The sequence below is a fragment of the Gossypium raimondii genome, chromosome 2, assembly GCF_025698545.1.
Source record: "Gossypium raimondii isolate GPD5lz chromosome 2, ASM2569854v1, whole genome shotgun sequence".
Lineage (NCBI taxonomy): Eukaryota > Viridiplantae > Streptophyta > Magnoliopsida > Malvales > Malvaceae > Gossypium > Gossypium raimondii.
The window spans coordinates 11065093-11084347 of NC_068566.1; the positions used below are offsets into that span (position 1 = coordinate 11065093).

Here is a 19255-nt window from a genome sequence, read left to right on the forward strand (position 1 = left end):
GATATTAGAGCCATTTGAAAGAGTTTATTGGATCTTTGATTCAAGGGATTCTTAAGGTAGCCTATCTCATCTACACCAATTTCCACCTTCATTTTTGCTATCTTTCAATCATCACTTTTCCATTCTTTCCATCAAATTCCTTAATTTTTTATTTTGTTTTATCTTAATTAATGTTAATTTGTTTTTAACTATTTCAGATTCAAGATCCCCAATTCCAAGCCAATTGACCATTCCTTCTTGAAGATCAAGAAATGCACATTCCATTAGTTTTACAAGAAATCGTGGATTCCACCATGCTTGATTGTTCTCTATTTAACCAAAATCCTTGCTTATTTCCTCTTGAATTTTCCTTACTTTTGATTGTTTCTTGTTGAATAACTTGCTATTTAGAATTTCTTTTCTTGATTTCAAGCTTTCTTGCACAATAAGAACACATCAAAATCCAGTCTAAAGCACTAAGTCAAATTCACAACTTGACCAACTTGCGATCTTGGTTCGCTGTCCTTATTAAAAAATTTCCATCAAAAGATGTTGCGAAGACAAGAATCAATGACTACAACATCAAGGAGTTGGTGGATTTCAAGGTCATGAAGTCCAATAGAAATGTTTATGCTAGAAATTAAATTAATTATGGTAAAGATTGCATGTGGCCGAATTGAAAAACTATATATAAAAAAACATATATGAGAAATTCTCAAATACAACAGTGTAAGGGCCTGATTTTAAGTAGTACTGGAAAGTGCAGTTTTGGAACCCCATTTCCATAAACTGAGACCGTAAATATAAAATAGGAATATTTACGGAGTTAATATAAAATTTTATTGAAGAATGATTGAGTAATTTCATCAATTAAATAGTCAATTAAGGCTCAGGGACTAAATTGTAAAAGCTCAGTCGCTATTGAGTTTTAATTAAGAACATGCTTGAGGACCTAAATAACAATTAACCAAGGTCCAAAATGGTAATAAAACCAATTTTAAGAGGGATTTAGTGGATGATGATGTGAGAAACCATTAAGATTAATTAACCTTAAGATTAGTGAAATTAAGTTTATTAAGTTTAATTAAGCCAAATTAATTAAGTTTTAATCAAGTATATAAGTTAAAAATTAATGGAGAAAATAGTTTCATCTTCTCCATTTCATTTGTGTCGTCCAAAGAAGAAGAAAAATAAAAGAGAAAAGCTTTCAAACCCTGGAACCATTCGGCCCTTACACTAGGTAAAAAAAACTAAGCCCTTTTTCTTGTAATTTTGTAGATTTATGATCATAGGAGCTTGATTTAGCTAGCCCATGTATCAATTTGATAAGTTTTTGAATTTTTAGCAAGTTTCCATTGTTGATTAATTGATAAATTAGGCATGAAATTAATAGATGTTGAGCTTAGATTATGAAAAAGACTAAATTATAAAGTTAGTTAAGCTTGTTTGTCATTAGGGACCAAATTGAATAAATCTAAAACCTATCATAAAATTATAGTAGAAATGAAATGTGTAAGGTGGCTAATTAGAATATGTGAAATTGAACTTTAATCCAAAGCTAGGAATCAAAAGTTATGCATATCTTGAGTTTAGGGATTAAATTGAATAAAATGTAAAATATGTGGAAAAACTAAAAAGTGGATATATTTAGGATCATGCATCTTATGACAATATGTGATAATTTTTGGTATTGATTGATATATAAAATATTTGTATAGATCAAGAATTGGATCAAAGTGGAGCTAATAGGGTGTAAAGTTGAAATTATGGATTAGTCCCTAAAAATCCACCCATTTTGTGTTTTGAATAGGTAAGTTCAAAAGGAAATTACTATCTTATCTTGTTTTATATGTATGCTTGTGTTTTCTTTTATACATATATATGTTTGAGCATAATTTGAAATATTAATGAATTTGACATGCAAGGCTAGTAATGGGATTAAATTGAACTGAAATGTGGTAATAAATTATTATGAGCTATTACATGGTATAAATATGAAAATCTAATTGATTACAAGGTATGATATGCAAATGTGAATAATACAGGGTATGAAAAGGTAATATATATTATTGATGCCTATGTGAACTTAGTAAAATATTAGGATACAATGGGCATATCAATAGGGTCATTTGCGCGTTTGTATGAGATATGTAATGATACATAGATTATGATAGGATATATCAAGAACCAAAAAATTTTTGGCAAATCATCGAGCATTATTCATTTCTACGGAGACTTTGGTGTGGTGGAGGGATGTAATTGAAAATGTTTATACATTTGATGCCTATTTACTTTACACTTTGGTGTCTTGGTTTGATGTAGTTTAAGCTCCTACGAGCTATCTGGTGTGGTGTAGCTCACCCGTGTATCCCAGTCCATTTTACTAGGGTTTTATTGGGCGAAACATTGAAATTGGATATTGAAATTTGAAAAAAATAAACCAATTTGATAAATTATTATGATTTGTGATTCAAATTGAAATGGAATTATTTTGTAACTTGATAAAGATGTATGAAAGTGTGATGATATAGCATGAATTGGTATGAATTGATGATGTTTGTGATATGTTATAATGCCCAACCTATTTGGATATCTATGTTGTAATTTATCTAGTTGTGACATTATGTGTCAAGTTTAGCCAAATGCATGCCAAAACTATGGTAGCTAACATGCTTATATATGATCAAGGTAAGTATTGTACTTTCCATATTCAATGTTTGATTCAAATGTTCATATGCTTTAATTGGTATAGATTAGCATGGAATGAAATTGTGTTGATGTTGGAAAGTTATCATGAATGTATAAAAGTGTTTGTTAGGAAGCATGAAATTTGTACTCATATGCTCTTTGCCAAAACAAGGGCAACGTATGGATTGATAATGAGTGGCATTGCGACGTCGAGATTCTTGAAGTCACGACGTAACTTATTGATTGATGATGTCGCAACGTGAAAGCCATTATGTCGTGGTGTCAATCCGCAAGTTTGGAAACTTTAAATTTGGTCCTAATTCAACCTCAAGTTGGAAAAAGAGCTTTTCTAAGCTTGTATAAGACCTAGAAATGATTGTGTAGCATATTATGAATGTCTAATATACTTATTTCTTTGTGTAAATGTTTGTATTGTGTATAATTGATTCCAATTGCTCCTATAATGGATGTGGCATCTTATAGCTCGAACCCGACGATTGGGTCAAGTATAGGGTGTTACAAACAACCCACATATGTGCATTGCGGCAAGGTATTGCAAGATCATTCGAAGTTGGATTCTGATTTAATCTTTGGTTCCATTTTTTGTTGGTTGAAGTAGATCCAGTTCTACCCATTTCAATTTTGATTGTGGAGATCCGGAACATATATCACTTTTTTTTTCTCATATAAGAAAGCATGGCAAGCGAAGCAAAGGGCCATGAAGCAATTATATGTTGGGAGCAATTGTACAACTAGCTACATAGTTGGGGACCTATGGCTCAAGAACATGCTCTTAATACAATTTTTTATGGTTCTCATATATAATGATAATAATTTAGTTCGGGGGTACACTTCTTCCATCGTCTATTCTGAACATTCAGACCACTTATTGAGGGATTTTCTCAGTGCAAACTAAAAGCATTTTTGGGCCAAGCGGCCTACCTTGCCTTGTCAGCTAGACCCACTTTAGGTCAAGCTTAAGTTTGTATTTTTCATCCCTGGGCTAGCCTAAGATGGCTCATCTTACTATTTATAAATAATAAAAAGTATAAAAATAACTATACATTAATATATATTTTATAATTAAATTTAATAAATTATTTTTTTATTTTTTGAATAATGAAATTAGGCATTTGGGTGAGCTTGGGCGAGCCAAGTTCAAGGTTAGGCATAAAAAAAATTTTAGAATCAAACTTCAACTTTGCTTACCTCGACCTGACCCATGAACACCTTTATTGGAAACAATTTTGCTTTTATCTCAAGATGAAATACAAGAAGTTGATGCTGACCATTTTTCAAGATAGGACCTGAAAAGTTGTTTTACTTGCTTTTATCTTAGTAGAGTAAGAGATGAAGGAGGCTTGGGCATTATTTTTAAAGTGTTTGCAATAATATATGGCTCGAGACATTAGGGGATTGTGTTTGATATCTAACCAAACCCCGAGTAGTGTGTTTGGGAGAAATCTAAATAATGGTTAAACTGAAACATGGGTGTATTATATATTCTGTATTCGACATATCACCCATAATTTGTACAAGGAGACCAAGAATAAATAACTATAGTGATAATTTGCAAATGCAAGTGTCACGGGCTGCAGTTCAAAGCCCATGACCATTGCACAAAATGTATCCCAAAGAGGTCTATCAGTTAGATGGGGATCATTTGACCCACGATAGCTAGCCCGATTCAAAGAACTGATGGAGAAGCCTATTCGTTTGAAGCCTGGGTGGCCCAATGATGCAGATATGAAAAGTTAGGATACCTTGGTAAATAGGGAAACTAATCTTAGAAGATTGAGTAGAATAATTTATTGTAAGATTAGATATGATTTGATTATGTAAATATTGTAAATCCCTTAATTGTAGGGATAGACTTAACCTCTTCTATCAATGTAATTTAATCCATACTGTCGGTTTGAGGGGAGCTAAACTAAATTGTGTTACTTCCGCTATATAAACCGGTGCCTTGGAGGAATTCTTTGTGAATCTTCAATTGTTTAATGGTTAAGCTAACTTAGGCATGTTTGAAATGAAAGGATCATTTAAGGTCGCACAGATTGCGAGACTAAAGTTCTAGCCTCGTGACAGTTGGTATCCGAGCTTAGGTTGTAAAGGCATCGTGAGATGTCGAAAGAAGTTGCTAATCAAATTGAGCCAATGGAGACCCGTGGAAAGGCCAAAAGACTAAGTCTAAGTCATCTGAGGGACATGTTATTGGCTTTAGAGGAACAAGTGGTCAATCTCGAAGAGTCTATGGGTGATGTAAATGATACTATCGAGATGATTGAAGGGCAAACTGTAGAGTTGGGCTTGAAGGGAGAGCAACTTAAAGAAGTAGTGTTGTAGTCTCTTATTTCTAATGTGGAAAAAATGCAATGGGTGCTCAATCCACTGTGGGTAAGCTGACAGAGAAAGACGATGCTCTCGAGGCCATGGCAATGGCTTTGAAGGAGGAAACAATGTCCATAATAAGGGCTTTAAGCACAAGAATTGAGGAGCTCATGGGGGAGTTTGCTTTATGCCGAGCTACCATAGGTAAAGGAGTGTTGGGTGTGACACTCAACTACGAGATGAATGTCCCTAAACCAGAGAAGTTCAAGGGGGCAAGGTCCGCAAGTGAAGTGGACAACTTCTTCTGGGAGATGGAACAATACTTCAGTGCCATGGGCATCAAAGATGATGATGCTGGGGTAAATACTGCTGCTTGATATTTTACTAACTTTGCTCTTTGTGGTGGAGGCGTAGGTCTATAGGTGAAAAGCGTGGTCAGGCTACAATTGGAACTTGGAAAGAGTTCTAGAATGAGTTTAAAGATAAATTTTACCTTCAATATGCTAAGAAGGAGGCTCGATTTAAGTTGCGCTAGTTCTCGCATTGAGGCACAATTCGAGAGTATGTGAAAGAGTTCAGCGTGTTGATGCTTCAAATCTCCAATCTTAGTGAGAAGGAAGTATTCTTTTATTTTATGTATGGATTGAAGCTGTGGGTTAAACATGAATTGAAACATTTAAGAGTCTAAGTACAGTCAAAAGCTATAATTGTAGTTGAGTCTTTGATTGAGATTGTTCCGAGGAAAGACAAGCTCGTGTTTTTCAAACCCAAAGGGAAAGGCAATGGGGGGAGACCATGAGGAAGACAAACAGGGACATGGTGATGATGACAACAGTAATAGTAGTGACAGTGGTAATGGGAAACCACGAAATGGTAAGTGGAGACCGAACAACATAAAAGAGAAATGGAATAAGATAAAATGCTACATTTTTCAAAGACCGCATATGGTAAAGTATTGTCCAAAGAGATTCGTGTTTTTGACTGTTAGAACAGACGATGAGCCGGAATAAGTGCCCATAAAGCTTGGTTCGATCGTAAGGAGGGTCAAAGCTAATAGGGCCAAGGAGAGTGATAAGAAGCCAGTGAAGGTCTTCTCTTGTAGTGATCCTCATGAGATGCGGGACTATCCAAAGCAAGCTAAGTTGACCATGACCAATAAAGGCAAAGAAGCAGAGCCTGATGAGAGGAAGGCATTGAAGCTTAATTCAATGATACTTACTCCTGCAAAGAGGAATAGTAGGGAGGTAGGGTTGATTTTCGTGGACATCAACATAGCAGGTCAGCAAAAGAGTGTTCTTGTTGATACAAGAGCATCAAACTTATTTATATTAGAAAAAACTGTGAGGAAACTTGGTCTCTCGATTAATAAATAAAATAAGAAGATCAATACTGTAAATTTCGAGGAGACCCCAACTGTGGCAGTAGCTCGAGGCGTAAAGCTATAAATCGGTAAATGGAAAGGCAATAAATATTTTGAGGTAATCCATTTAGATAATTACGATTTTATGCTTGGCCTAAACTTTCTTGACAATATTAAGGCAGTTCTTTTTCCTTTTGCCCATCAAATTCATATTGTTGATGTCCGTTATCACGAATCATCGTGTCAGTGAATTGAGATATGAAGGTTGAGACCAAGGTGTTGTTGTCAATCCAGCTAGTCAATGATGTTTCGTATGGGAGGAACATTGACTTGATAGAATGAAGTGCTACGAAAGCCCCTTCGAAAATGCTAGTAGAGCATGAAATTGATATGAAGCCTGTTGAGATATCATTGGAGCTACCACCTATGGGAAAGGTACATTTCGAACACTTTGGTAGTGTTTTACATTCTAACTTATTGCCTTGGCAAGAACGTAGGGGCCCTTTCAAAGTTCTAAAGTAAGGAAGTCGAGGGGCTGTGGGCATGCTGAAGCCTAGTTGTGAGAATCAAGAGGATTCTGATTGGAGCAAGTCAGAATGTGGGCAAGTGAAAGTCGTGGCTTCTTGCCAACAAGATGTACCAACGAGTGGGACAGTTTGAATTATGAGGTGATAGAAGCCGAGGCAAAGGTTCTAACGGGCGGGACAACCCCATAGTGAAACTAGTCGGGAAAGAGCCAAGGCATCGAGAAATTTTCGAGGTGAATCAAGTCAGTTCCATTTTGAAGGCGCAACGAGGGTGTTTCGAGAATGGATGGGGGAGAATGTCACGGGCTGCAGTTTAAATCCTGTGACCATTGCACAAAATACGTCTTAAAGAGGTCTATTGGTTAGATGGGGATTATTTGACCCACGAGAGCTGGCCTGATTCAAAGAACTGATGAAGAACCCTGTCCATTTGAAGCCTAGGTGGCCCAATGATGTAGATATGGAAATAATCTTAGAAGATTGAGTAAAATAATTTAATGTAAGATTAGATATTATTTGATTATGTAAATACTACAAATCCCTTAATTGTAGGGATAGACTTAATCTCGTCCGTCAATGTAATTCGATCCATACCGTCAATTTGAGGGGAGCTCAACAATAAATAGAGAGCCTCCTCCTCACTTGGAAATCATACATTGTATCTTGAATTCTTAAAAGTAATAGAATTCTTTAAGAGCATTTACTCAAACACCTCTCGTGCATTATTTTCTGTGGCTATTCTGTTCATTAAGCCTTTTTTTTATTTGTGTTGCTTCTGCTATATAAATTGGTGTCTTGGAGGAATTCTTTGTGAATCTTCAATTTTTTGGTGGTTAGGTTGACTTAGGCGTGTTTGAAATGGAAGAATTGTCTAAGATCGCACGGATTACGAGACTAAAGTTGTAGCCCCATGACACAAGTATGTATTATTAATTTACAGATTTCAATATGTTGAGTACAGGTTATTGTTGTCATGGGATTATAAATACATTATGCTGAGTAGGATATGAGTTAATTTTTCCTAGGTTCCATGTGATATATAGATTTGTCCATGGATGCATATACCATAAAATGGTCCATAGTAGGATTGTAAAACTCTTTATGGTTGAAAAAGGATTTTTTTTTCACTGACTTGATCTAAACAACCATTCCATTTTAGCAAACTATCAAATTCCATAAATCCTCAAAACCCTAATAAATAAACTTAAAAAGTCCACTTAAACCTCCCAACACCTGAAAACATTTAATAAATTAGAAAATTATATTCTTATTTTAGAAAAAAAACTTTATAAAACCAAAAAAAATAAATTTTGCATCTTGTTAAAATAGAATGTCAATAATGGCAATGTATCGCAAAGAAAAAAATAAAAATTAGAACACAGATTTTATATGGAAACCCTTTCGAGGAAAACCACGGGCAGATGAGAAGAAAATTTACTATGTCGAATTCGAATAATTACAATGAGTACAGACAGCGTTTATTTATAGGTTTAGAAAAAATTATTCTAATCAACATCTAATAGAAGTAATGCAGTTAGGTTGAAACACCTTATTCAAATCAATATCAAATAGAGAAAGTAAACTTCTATATGAATTCTTCTTGTGCAGCCTGTATTGTAGTGCAAGGGCCTCCGGCCCTCGACCTTCACCCTCGTGGATCTCCTTCTCTTGCCACTTGTATTTTATTTTAATAAGAATTTTGGTCACAACTTTAATACACCCAAACTAAAAATGCATATCCAATGCCAATAACTACTCAAAGAGAAGAGGTAAAGATAGGTGTAGGATAAAAGAAAAATAAATGGGTGCAATTTAAGAATAAGACCGAGTTAATCAAGTTTAAGGAGAAGGGGAAAAGGGGTAAGCTATGAAGTAAGAAAAAGTGTTTTTTAAGGTGTAGTAAAAATAAAAAAGAAATAGGGATTTTTAATGGCAGGTTATCCTCTCTTTTCTTAAACATAGAGGTGGGGAAGTGGTGTTGACGGTGAAGGGTGTTCGATGTTTTCCACACAAAGAAAAACAAAAAAAAAAATCATGTGAAAAAAAGAGAGGAAATTATCTCTAAATATAAAATGGAAAAAAAAAACATTATGTGGAAAAATACTAAACTATTTAATTTATACACATGGATTAAAATCCCAATCAACTATCAAGCAATCCATGAGACTTAATGAACTAATGATCACAAAAATCAATTTCGATAATGTTAGTAACTAGTTCAGTAACTTTCATAGAGGTTACAAGTAAGTTAATTGATTGTGTTCTGATTTTTTTAAGTTATATTTTAAGACAAATCTTTTTATTGAAGTTACAAATTGATTAAATATATTGCATTTTATGAATTTAAAGCTTAATAGAGGTTACAAACATGCTTGCCATTTGTATATATAAACATTACAAAGTTGAACATCGGTTTGAGTGACCTGAAAAGTAAGAGAGCATGTTTTAAAATGAGAGAATAAAAACATTCAATTGTTGGTTAAAATATGGATTGTTGATATTTTAAAATTTGAAAATTGTAGATTCAAATCTAAATTCCGAAATCCCGTCGGAAGTTTGTACATTCAGGCTTAAGGTTTACTAATTTCTTACCAAATTCATTATTATTATTATAAAAGAATGATTGTAGTAACTTAATTCTATTTTACCAAGTTACAGCAACATTTTTAAATCAAGTCTTGTTTTCAAATTATTTGGAAATATAGACCATACATTTCCTTCCTGTCTATTTTAAATGGTGTGACAATATATATTTAGTTATAAATAAATTTATGAAATTAAAATACCATTAAATATCGTGAAATTGAAATTAATCTCATTTTAAGATTTTCAAATATAACAAACAATGCAAGTCAATTTTCTCAAATTTAAACCAAAGTGTTTAATTTGATTATTTTCTTCTCATTTTTTAATGCTTGGAAAAAATGGATTTCACTTGCATAATTATCTTGATTATTGAATTTATGCATTCAATGCTTTTATTATATAATAATTTATTTGGTCTTTCAATTTTACAAAAAAATTATTTTAAATCATTCATTTAATTTTTTGTTTTTAGTCTTTAAATTTGTATTATTTGTCAAATCACTGAAAAACTTAACATTTGTTAACTTTATTGATCCACATGTATGTCGCGAATTTATTTATTTATTTAAAATTTAAAAAACTATTTTTATATTTTTATACTTTAAAATAATTTTAATTCTTTTAAAATTTAAAAATTAATTAATTATTGATGTGACTTTCACATGTATGCCATGTTGGCAAAGATAATAAACACTAACTTTTCCATCAACTTTGAAATGATTTGATAAACATTACAAGTTTAAATACTAAAATAATTTTTATAAAATTAAAGGGCCTGTCATTTTCTTTCAAAGCTTATACATGTATAAGTGAACATTATGATAACATCATGCATCATGATCTTATTTGTTAAAAAGTGAATTGATTTAAAATATTCTACTAATTGTAATTGTAATACATGGCATGATATTTTTAACAATAAAATAGATAAAATCTTTGATAAAAGGCCAGGATGTTGTTTTATCTAATGTACAGATATTTTTTAGAGTAGAATACAATTAAAGCCTTTTACTATTTGTTAACTATCTCTCACATAATTGAGTGAGTCTTCAAATAAATTAATTCATTAACTCATCTATTTTCCTACTTTACTTTTGAGAAACAAACTTGTACAGGTCAAACCAAATATTTCATCCCTGCAAGTTAAGACATTCAAAATATAATAAAATTTAAAGATTGATATTAACAACGGAAAATGAATTTAAAACCTTTGTCGTGTTTTCTAAGCAATTGACTTTGGTCCTATTTAATCTTGGAATATCAGCCCAAGCAAGGCCATTGGTGATTTTTAATGTAGTTAGTAGCACACCATCTTTGACACTTCAAAGAACCTTATATTTCAGGTTAAAACCTTTTCAAGTCCATAACAACATGTTTCCTTTTTCTCAACCTACATTTATCTTTCCCACCAAGTAACTTGCAAGACAAGATATGAGAAGGAATGGTTTAGGGCGAGGGGTTTGTTTCCAAAAGACAAGCTTCAATACAACTTTACCGGTAGCTTCGATAGGCAGGGTTGTACATGCAGCTCTCTGCATACTTCACAAGGTCCTTAGGCCGAGGCTGGCGAGTAGCCAAACCTATTAAACAATGGCAAAGATTTACAATCGAGATTAAAATTTTCTGAGTTTCGCATGCATATATAATGAATGAGAAAAGATGTTTACCAAGTTCATATGCTTTAGCTGCAACATTTGCGGCAATGTTGGCTGAAATCTGTCTAATGTTTTTGAATGGTGGGTAAATGAGTCCCTTGTCGAAGTTCTCTTGCGTCACTTGTGCAGCCAAAGCTTCCGCTGTAACCCCAAAAGAAAAGAAATTTATAAACTAGCAAAACAACTTAGTGGCACTGCTTTTAAACTGCCAAAAACAAGAAAATTTCGAGGGGTTCAAAATTTTAGGATCTTACATACCATCTTATCAATTAAAAGTTCTAAATATGATATGTACTTACCGGCTTCCAGAAGCATGTCATCATGAACACGGATGGCACCAGACATTATCAAACCGAGACCAAAGCCAGGGAAGATGTATGCATTATTTGCCTGTAAGATAGAAATATAACAACTCAAATCATTCCTCGATGCAAGACATTACCAAACATGGAGATAAACCCACTTTAGGTACTACCTGACCAGGCACAAATACTCTTCCCTCGTATTCAACGGGGTCGAATGGGCTTCCACTGGCAAAAATTGCTCGACCCTGAAAGTGGGCAGAAAATAGGGAAAAGAAACATTAGTATGAATAATATATTACCAAGAACAAACAATAGACAAGGTTCTTTTTACGGAACTAAATAATATGTTAAATGTTGGTAAATGATATATATGAGCCGCATGACTGAATTACCTTACTCCATGTATAAGCTTCTTCAGCAGTACATTCCGATTGAGAAGTCGGATTAGAAAGAGAGAATATAATAGGTCTCTGCAAGCAGTCGCATAAACAATGGATTGGTTTAGCTTAATCATTTGACTGACTTATAAATAACATCAAGAGAGCGATAAGGTACATCATTCAAGGCAGCCATAGCCTCAACAACTTCTTTAGTAAATGTCCTTCCTACTCCCGATGTTCCAATCAACACTGTCGGCTTGGTTCCCTGTCAAATAAGACAAAACAACAAATAATCTAAGAAACAGCTTATACATTTTTGGTACTTTAGATGGGGGTTCACAGAAAGAGAGATTTCACACATTAACAGCATCAACAAGTTTCTTGATGGGTTCATGATCATGAGCCCAGGGCTTCTTGAAATGCTGAAGAGAGTCAATGCGGGATTTAACAATCAGTCCCTGCAAAAAGAAAAAAAATCAATGCGACATTTGATCACTAGAAAGGAAGCGAGAGGGAAAATGAAGAATAATCTGCTTTGTACAAAAGAAATGGATTAGAATCTTACTACCTTGGAGTCCACAAGCGAAATCTTCTTGCGAGCCTCTTCAAGTGGCATATTTGTCTGCATGTATAATCAAGTAGTATTCGGCTTCATCACATAATTTAAATAAACTATAAAACATATTAGAGAAATGGCTATAGTTAATACTAAAGTATAACCTGTTTTGAAATCTCAAGTGCTATGAGTTCTGCTATGCCAGTACCAGCCTATTGATCACCAAAGAAAAATGGTTCAGAAGAAGCAATAAAATTGCAGCACATACGGTAACAAAAAATAAAGCAAAAGGCCAGTGAGGAGAACTTAAATGGAAACCACAATTCTGCAATTTCCCAAATATACTTTTCGGTTGATTAGAGACTTAAATATGCCAACGAAAGGGCATTCGTTGCAAGAGAAAACCTCAAGCAATACGTTTATCCATGTCATGTTCATGTATTTAATTGTTATAATCATGTCCAAAAACCTTCATGTATTCATATCATGTTTTAGTTATAATAACTGACCTCCCCAGCACCGAGGAATAAGAATCTATGATCAGCCAAGGTTCCGCCAACTACTTTCAATGCGGCAACAAGCCCTGCAAGGACCACAGATGCTGTTCCCTGCAACAAAAGTAATTCATGCAAATCATAAATGAGATGTTAGAAGGCCCAATTGGTTTAAAAAAACAAAGCTCAAATAATAACCTGAATATCGTCATTGAAAACCAGATGAGTTGTGCCATATTTAGCAAGCAAATCAAATGCATTGTGATTTGCAAAATCTTCAAACTACAAAAATATTTAAACTTTCAGATAAAGAAGATAACATATAAACAAAAATATAATTCATAAAATCCATTCCATATTTTCATACATGTCCTCACCCAAGTCCGCTTACCTGAATGAGAACTTTCTCCCCATAGTTCTGCTTGACTGCAGTCATGAATTCATCCATAAGTTCGGCATATTCCTACAGTCAAGACGAGCAAAGCAGCTTAGTGTGACAAACATTGATTGCACCTAAAATTTAAACGAAGCAAATTCCCTATAAAATGTACCAGTCCGGTAGCTCTCCTTCGCCTAAGTCCTATATAGAACTCGTCATTCAACATCTGCTCATTGTTCGTGCCCACATCAATGGTTACAGGCAAGCACTGCAAATGGAAGCTAATTTATCAGCCATAACATATGAAACAATAAAGCCAACATGGTTAACAGTAAGATATAGTTAATTTTAAAGCCTTGTGGGATTTGTAACCTCCTTAATATATGTAATATACAATGGAGCTGCCATCAGTACTTACTAGTAAAGAAAAGGGTAGTAATAACTACCTTATAGCAGATTATTACGGATACTTACAGCAGACGGACAGACCCCTCCTAGTGCCGTATATAAAGAAAGCTTCCCTATAGGTATTCCCATTCCCTGAGCACACAAAGTAACATTGACCAGTAAATAACATGAGAAAGATAGAGAGAGTTACCCGCAGTTGTTTCTTGTTGTTTTATACCTGACATCCGAGGTCTCCTAGACCCAAAATTCTTTCCCCATCAGTGACAACAATGACTTGAATATCCTTCTGAGGCCAATTTCTCAGAACTTCATGAATGTTACCCCTACACAGGGCATTATCTTGATATCAGAATCAACAAAAGCACAAATTCAAGAATCTGTGTCATAAACATACTTTTCTTTCAAACTGATAAAAAGACCCTGAGGACGCCTGAAGATGCTCCCGTATTTCTGGCAAGCTTCACCAACAGTTGGAGTATACACAACTGGCAGCAACTCCTCGACATTGTCGATCAGAAGTTTGTAGAACAGCCTTTCATTTGTCTCCTGAAAACGAGATAAAAAAGGGGCATCAATTTCAAAATTGTTAGTCTTTCATGGAAATTTATTAAAGGACCAAGAATCATTGCTTTCTAAGTACAATATACTGCATGCAAATTTTATAAGCATTTATAAGAGAATAAGATTTGGAGCTAACACCAACAGAGAAAGTAAAGATATTGCAATTGAATAGCGAGAAAAAAAAAATTAGAAATTACATCAATTTACATTAATAGTAGGAAAAGCATTAGGATCAAGGTATTAAAATTAAAACATATAATGGTACACAAAAAATTTAAAACATGTCACTCATATGATGAACTAAAGTATAATAAATCATGCAATTGGGTGTGACATGTTACTCCGACTCTTCATTTTTCTTTAAGTACCATGCCCTTCACATACTTAGACATCGGTATGTAAATATAATCCTCCAAAGGCCCTCCAAATCCATGGGGTTAGTCAAACACATACCGATGTCCAAAAGACGTACAACTTAACAGGCAAAATCAAAATGGACTGAAAAAGGAACCTGCAAATCCATCATGGCCATGTATTTCTGCAAAGGAACTTTATACTTTCGGATACTATACATCATTTTCTTCACCTGGTAAATGGTGATAAAACATTCATTAGAATACTGCACAAATCGACAAAATCTAATCCGAACAACTCAAACAAAGGTATGACGTAGAAGCAGGGTAGAAAACCTGTAGGTCTTGAGAAATAACGGTTGGGGGAAGAAGACCACGCAAGTAATGAGCATCTCTCTCTTTCTCGGTGAAGGCAAGGCCTTTGTTGTGGTGAGGATCTCGCAACAAAGAATACCCACTGCAGCAGATGAAGAAGAGTTAGACTAGGGCACTAATGATCAAACATGTCATATGTTCTAGCATTAGAGAAACTCCATTCATCCCAAACAACTAATACAAAGACAAAGGTGGTGACAGAAGAAGAAGAAAACAATATAAAAGCTCCCAAAGAATTGATTACTAAAACTATATATTTATTTTACTCAGACAAGGGAGATGGCTGAATATGCACTAAAAAGTTTCTTTTCTTTTCTTTCTAATTCCTCAATTACAAAATTTCAGCAACAAAGCAAAGATCTAGCATTGAAGATAAAACACAGTCATAGATTCCACCACATAAGCACCAAAAAGAAAATCATAAATAAACACAAACTATTATAATATAAACCATACAATAAAATAAGATCCAGCACTAAAAAAGGGGCTTAGTTTAGTGGGTCCAACAAACCATACAAAAACAATGATATTAGATCTCACAAACAAGTATAAAAATGTCAAACCATCATGACATAGCAAGCAAACCTATTAAGCTCATAAGGAAGAAAATGAAAATTAGACAAAAATAGTTATTATGAAAGGAAAAATAATAGAATCTTACCTAGCAACAGAGACAGACCAAGGGGTGACAAGCTGATCCTCTGTGGCGGCGTCATCATAGTAGACTTCACGATCACCGCCGGCAACGGTGAGATTGATGTCCACGTCAGCAGCAGAAGAAGTGCCATCTTGTGTTATTTCTTTGAATGCATTGTTGTTCTCAATCAGAACGCTGGCGTTTGTATCGCTGTTGGGACCTAAAGCCGTCGCTTTGACCGAAGCTGGCGGCAGCTTATTCAACTTGTAAGAGAAAAGGCTTGACGACCCAGAAATGCCGCTGTTGTTCTGTTTCAAAACAGACAGTAACAATATTAAATTGAAAACAAAAAGCAGACCTTTGAGATCTTTAATGGTATAAAAAGGACCTTGAAATACCAAAAAGAAAAAAGGGGAAAAAGAAGGGAAAGAGATTTAATCTCTTAGTTTCGATTTAGAATTAAATTCTAGGAAATGGGTAGTCAAGAAATAGTGAGAGTAACAATGGGTTGATTTGAAATTACCAGAAAACAGCTTCTATGCAAGGAGATCATGGTGACAGAAAATGCGAAAGACCAAGGCTAGAGCTTTGCTTGAGCAGCCTTTGGATATCTCTCTCTTTCTCTCTCTCTCTCTCGGTCTTTGAATGAGCAAAGAAAGAAAGGAGAACTTGTTGAGATATGTGTGTATATAATATAATAATACAAATATATAGCTTTTGTTGTATTGTTTATATATTAATATGTGAAAAGGGAGAGATAAAAGAGAGGCGGAAGGGAACAGCAGAGAAAAGGAAGAAAAGCCTGGAAAACGTTTCCACTTTTGTTTTTCCCTCACAACCTCCGTTAGTCTGCAGCAAATGACATGTGGGTAACTCATTTTGCCCATTTATTACGAAAGTACCACCATCAAGTGGAATGAACCTAATAAATTGTGGACCCCACTTGCTAAGCTTTTTAAGTTGGAACAAAAGGAAAGGGTTTGTGTGTATGATCTGAGTTTGGTTTTTGCGGTTGTGTCTGCCGTGGCTGGTGCGGGAAATTCCATATTTGGTTTGCTGGGTTTTTTCTTTTAAATAATACTAAAAATTTAATTAAATACTAAAATATAGTGGGAAATAAATTAATTATAAAAATAGGTGTTTGTTATTTTATTTTTTGGTGACTCAACATTACGTTTACTTTTTGTTCAATATGTTATAATCATATATTTTTAAAAAATAATATTTTTTTGTCGCTTGACACAGTGGCAGAATTAGTATGTATTTTTAAAATATTATATTTTCATAGGTATTATAGTGGATAAAAAATATGAAAAAAATATTTTTATTGGTTTTGTCTGATACACTGGCGACACTGCTTTGAATTTTTTTTTAAAAGTCTGTGAAGAAAAGTTGATAAAAAAAGGAAAAGGTGCATCAAGATTTGGAATAACGACATTGATTAGAATGTTTTGAGGGTTGACTTAATATTCGCCTTGGTTGAGTGATGACGCCCGAAAACCCACACATTTTCATTTGCCATGTGGGGAGTGCACCATCACCTTAGAAGATGTTGCACTGCAACTCGAGCTCCCATTGGATGGTGGTTGTAGTCACAGGTTCAAGTAAAGTGATCGAACCTGCGTCGCTTTGCTATCAATTGCTTGGACGATCGATGGGTGATGGTGGTGCTAAGTTTACCAGTTTGAGATTTTCCTGGTTAAAACAAAATATCAAAACCTTATCGAGTAGTGCCTCTAAGTGGGAGAATATGTGCGCTGCTCGAGCGTATATAATGGAGGTGATAGGGGCACTCATGCCAAACACAAATAATAATAAAGTCCACCTAATGTACTCGCCTCTATTGGCTAATTTTCAAATTGCTCATTCGTATAGTTGGGGTTCAACAGTATTAGCAACGTTGTACCTTGAGCTTTGTCGGGTGACAAAGCACGATACATAAGATATAGGAAGGTGCCTAATATTGCCGTAGTCCTGAGCATTGTCAAAGATGCTATTTCTAGCATCATTGAGTCACCAACAATATATTTTCTCACTTGTAAATAAGTAAAAAAAATTAAAAATTCGATTAAGAATTATTTTTAATGAAAATGTTATCTAGCAAGTTTGCTTTCTTTTCAGATGGTGTACTTGTTTGAGGATTGGGAAGTCTGAAACCCTCATTGTCTACAGACAAATGATTGAGGCATACACCGGAGAGAAGATAATTTTTAAAAAAAAATAAAATTATATTCATGTAAGGTAATTGTTTTAGTTATGTAATTTTACTCATGTCACTATAACAATATTATTAATTGTGTAATTTGTTAGGAAATGTGCACATATTGTAATAAACATGTAATTGTTTTTCTATATATTTGAACGATGAATAAATAAATAAAGTTAAATTCACATTTCACTATTATGTCTTTTTATTTTTATCTTTCATGTTTTGCATGCATAGCGAAATTGTGACAAGTAAATATTAGCTCGTTGATTGTCTAAGTTTAAACTGATGATAAGTGACACTGTAAGAATATTTACATTATGAGAAAGACAACTTACTTCAGTAGATAATTTAAACTAGTCTGTAATCCCGTAAAAGAATCAAAGTAAGCATTTGATTCAAATACTTAAAAAGATTATTATGTTATCTACAATTCCAATTGGGGAGATGACTAGTCTTGACCATCGAAGCAGTTGACTCTACGAGTAGAGACATAGATGTATTTATTGGAAGAATGATACATTGGACTGGACCCAAGATGAATTAATTTTGAATTCGTTTATGAATTCACTTGTGACATTCATGGTGTGATTTACCTAAATCTTGAGTTAGTCACTGACCATGTGTAAGTAACTCATGTGCTTTGATATAAGTGAAGACTTATACTCTAAAGATGATTGAGCTCATAGCTGGTATGTTGGGTATATGATTTGTGTATGGCATGGATTTATTAGCAACAATGTAATTCATAAGTCGATTAAAGAGTTAACGATATCCTCTCATTGACATTGTGTGGATTGATAAATATGAAACGTGGCCACAGGTTGCTTATTCTCGAATGAGCAATTTATCACAATCATTTGACAGTGATCATATTAATCATTAAGAAGATACAATAGTAACAATGAGATAAAATAGAACTTTATTGAATGAACAAAGTTAACTCAAAGGAATCAAGGATATCATTTGAGGGTAACACACACATGACGAGGTCATTGAAAAAAGTAGTTGAATGAATTGCTTTCGTAAAAAGTATACAATAATGAGTTTTTAATCATGGTACTTCTTGTGGACTGACTCCATAATTAAGTAAATTGCGAATTATTGGAACGATATTTCTGGACATAATTGCAATTTATTTAGCCTAATTGTATATGCCCGATTGGTCCATCCACCAGATCAACAAAAGATCAATTGAATTGCATTTGAATCAAAAGTAAATTCTACGACTTTAGAAATAATTTAATTGAGTCGACTTATTTGATGTGGAATTAAATTAGACAGTTGTGAGAATTGTTCAATTAGAGAATTTGATTAAAAAAATTTCTTGAAAAATTAATTTGGAAAATCTTAGTGATTTTTGGGAAAATTAATTTTGATAAAAAATAAATTAATCAAATTAATTAAAATTAATATGATATTTTTGGAAATTATTTTTCAAGTCGGACAATTAATACAATGTATAATTAAACTTG

The 19255-nt window shown here is 33.8% G+C and overlaps 1 protein-coding gene across 1 annotated transcript; it reads right to left on the bottom strand.

Annotated features, from left to right (window-relative positions):
- Window positions 1-10629: 10629 nt before the first annotated feature.
- Window positions 10630-16346, bottom strand: LOC105788019 (NADP-dependent malic enzyme). Its single transcript, XM_012614689.2, has 20 exons — window positions 16098-16346; window positions 15599-15882; window positions 14899-15019; window positions 14721-14795; window positions 14043-14194; window positions 13866-13971; window positions 13715-13780; window positions 13413-13508; window positions 13253-13324; window positions 13060-13143; window positions 12877-12975; window positions 12532-12579; window positions 12380-12433; window positions 12171-12269; window positions 11987-12076; window positions 11824-11901; window positions 11602-11676; window positions 11426-11516; window positions 11139-11267; window positions 10630-11051 (listed from the first exon to the last, which is right to left on the bottom strand). The coding sequence occupies exons 1-20, from the start codon at window positions 16125-16127 to the stop codon at window positions 10963-10965; spliced, it is 1938 nt and encodes a 645-aa protein (XP_012470143.1). The 5' UTR covers window positions 16128-16346; the 3' UTR covers window positions 10630-10962.
- Between the last annotated feature and the right edge of the window lie 2909 nt (window positions 16347-19255).

Excerpts from the sequence above, each read along its gene's own strand:
- LOC105788019 (XM_012614689.2), bottom strand. The coding sequence starts at position 16,127 with ATGATCTCCTTGCATAGAAGCTGTTTTCTG. Across the intron at positions 15,883-16,097 it reads TGCATAGAAGCTGTTTTCTG|AACAACAGCGGCATTTCTGG; the intron begins GTAATTTCAAAT and ends GTTTTGAAACAG. Across the intron at positions 11,052-11,138 it reads AGCTAAAGCATATGAACTTG|GTTTGGCTACTCGCCAGCCT; the intron begins GTAAACATCTTT and ends ATTGTTTAATAG.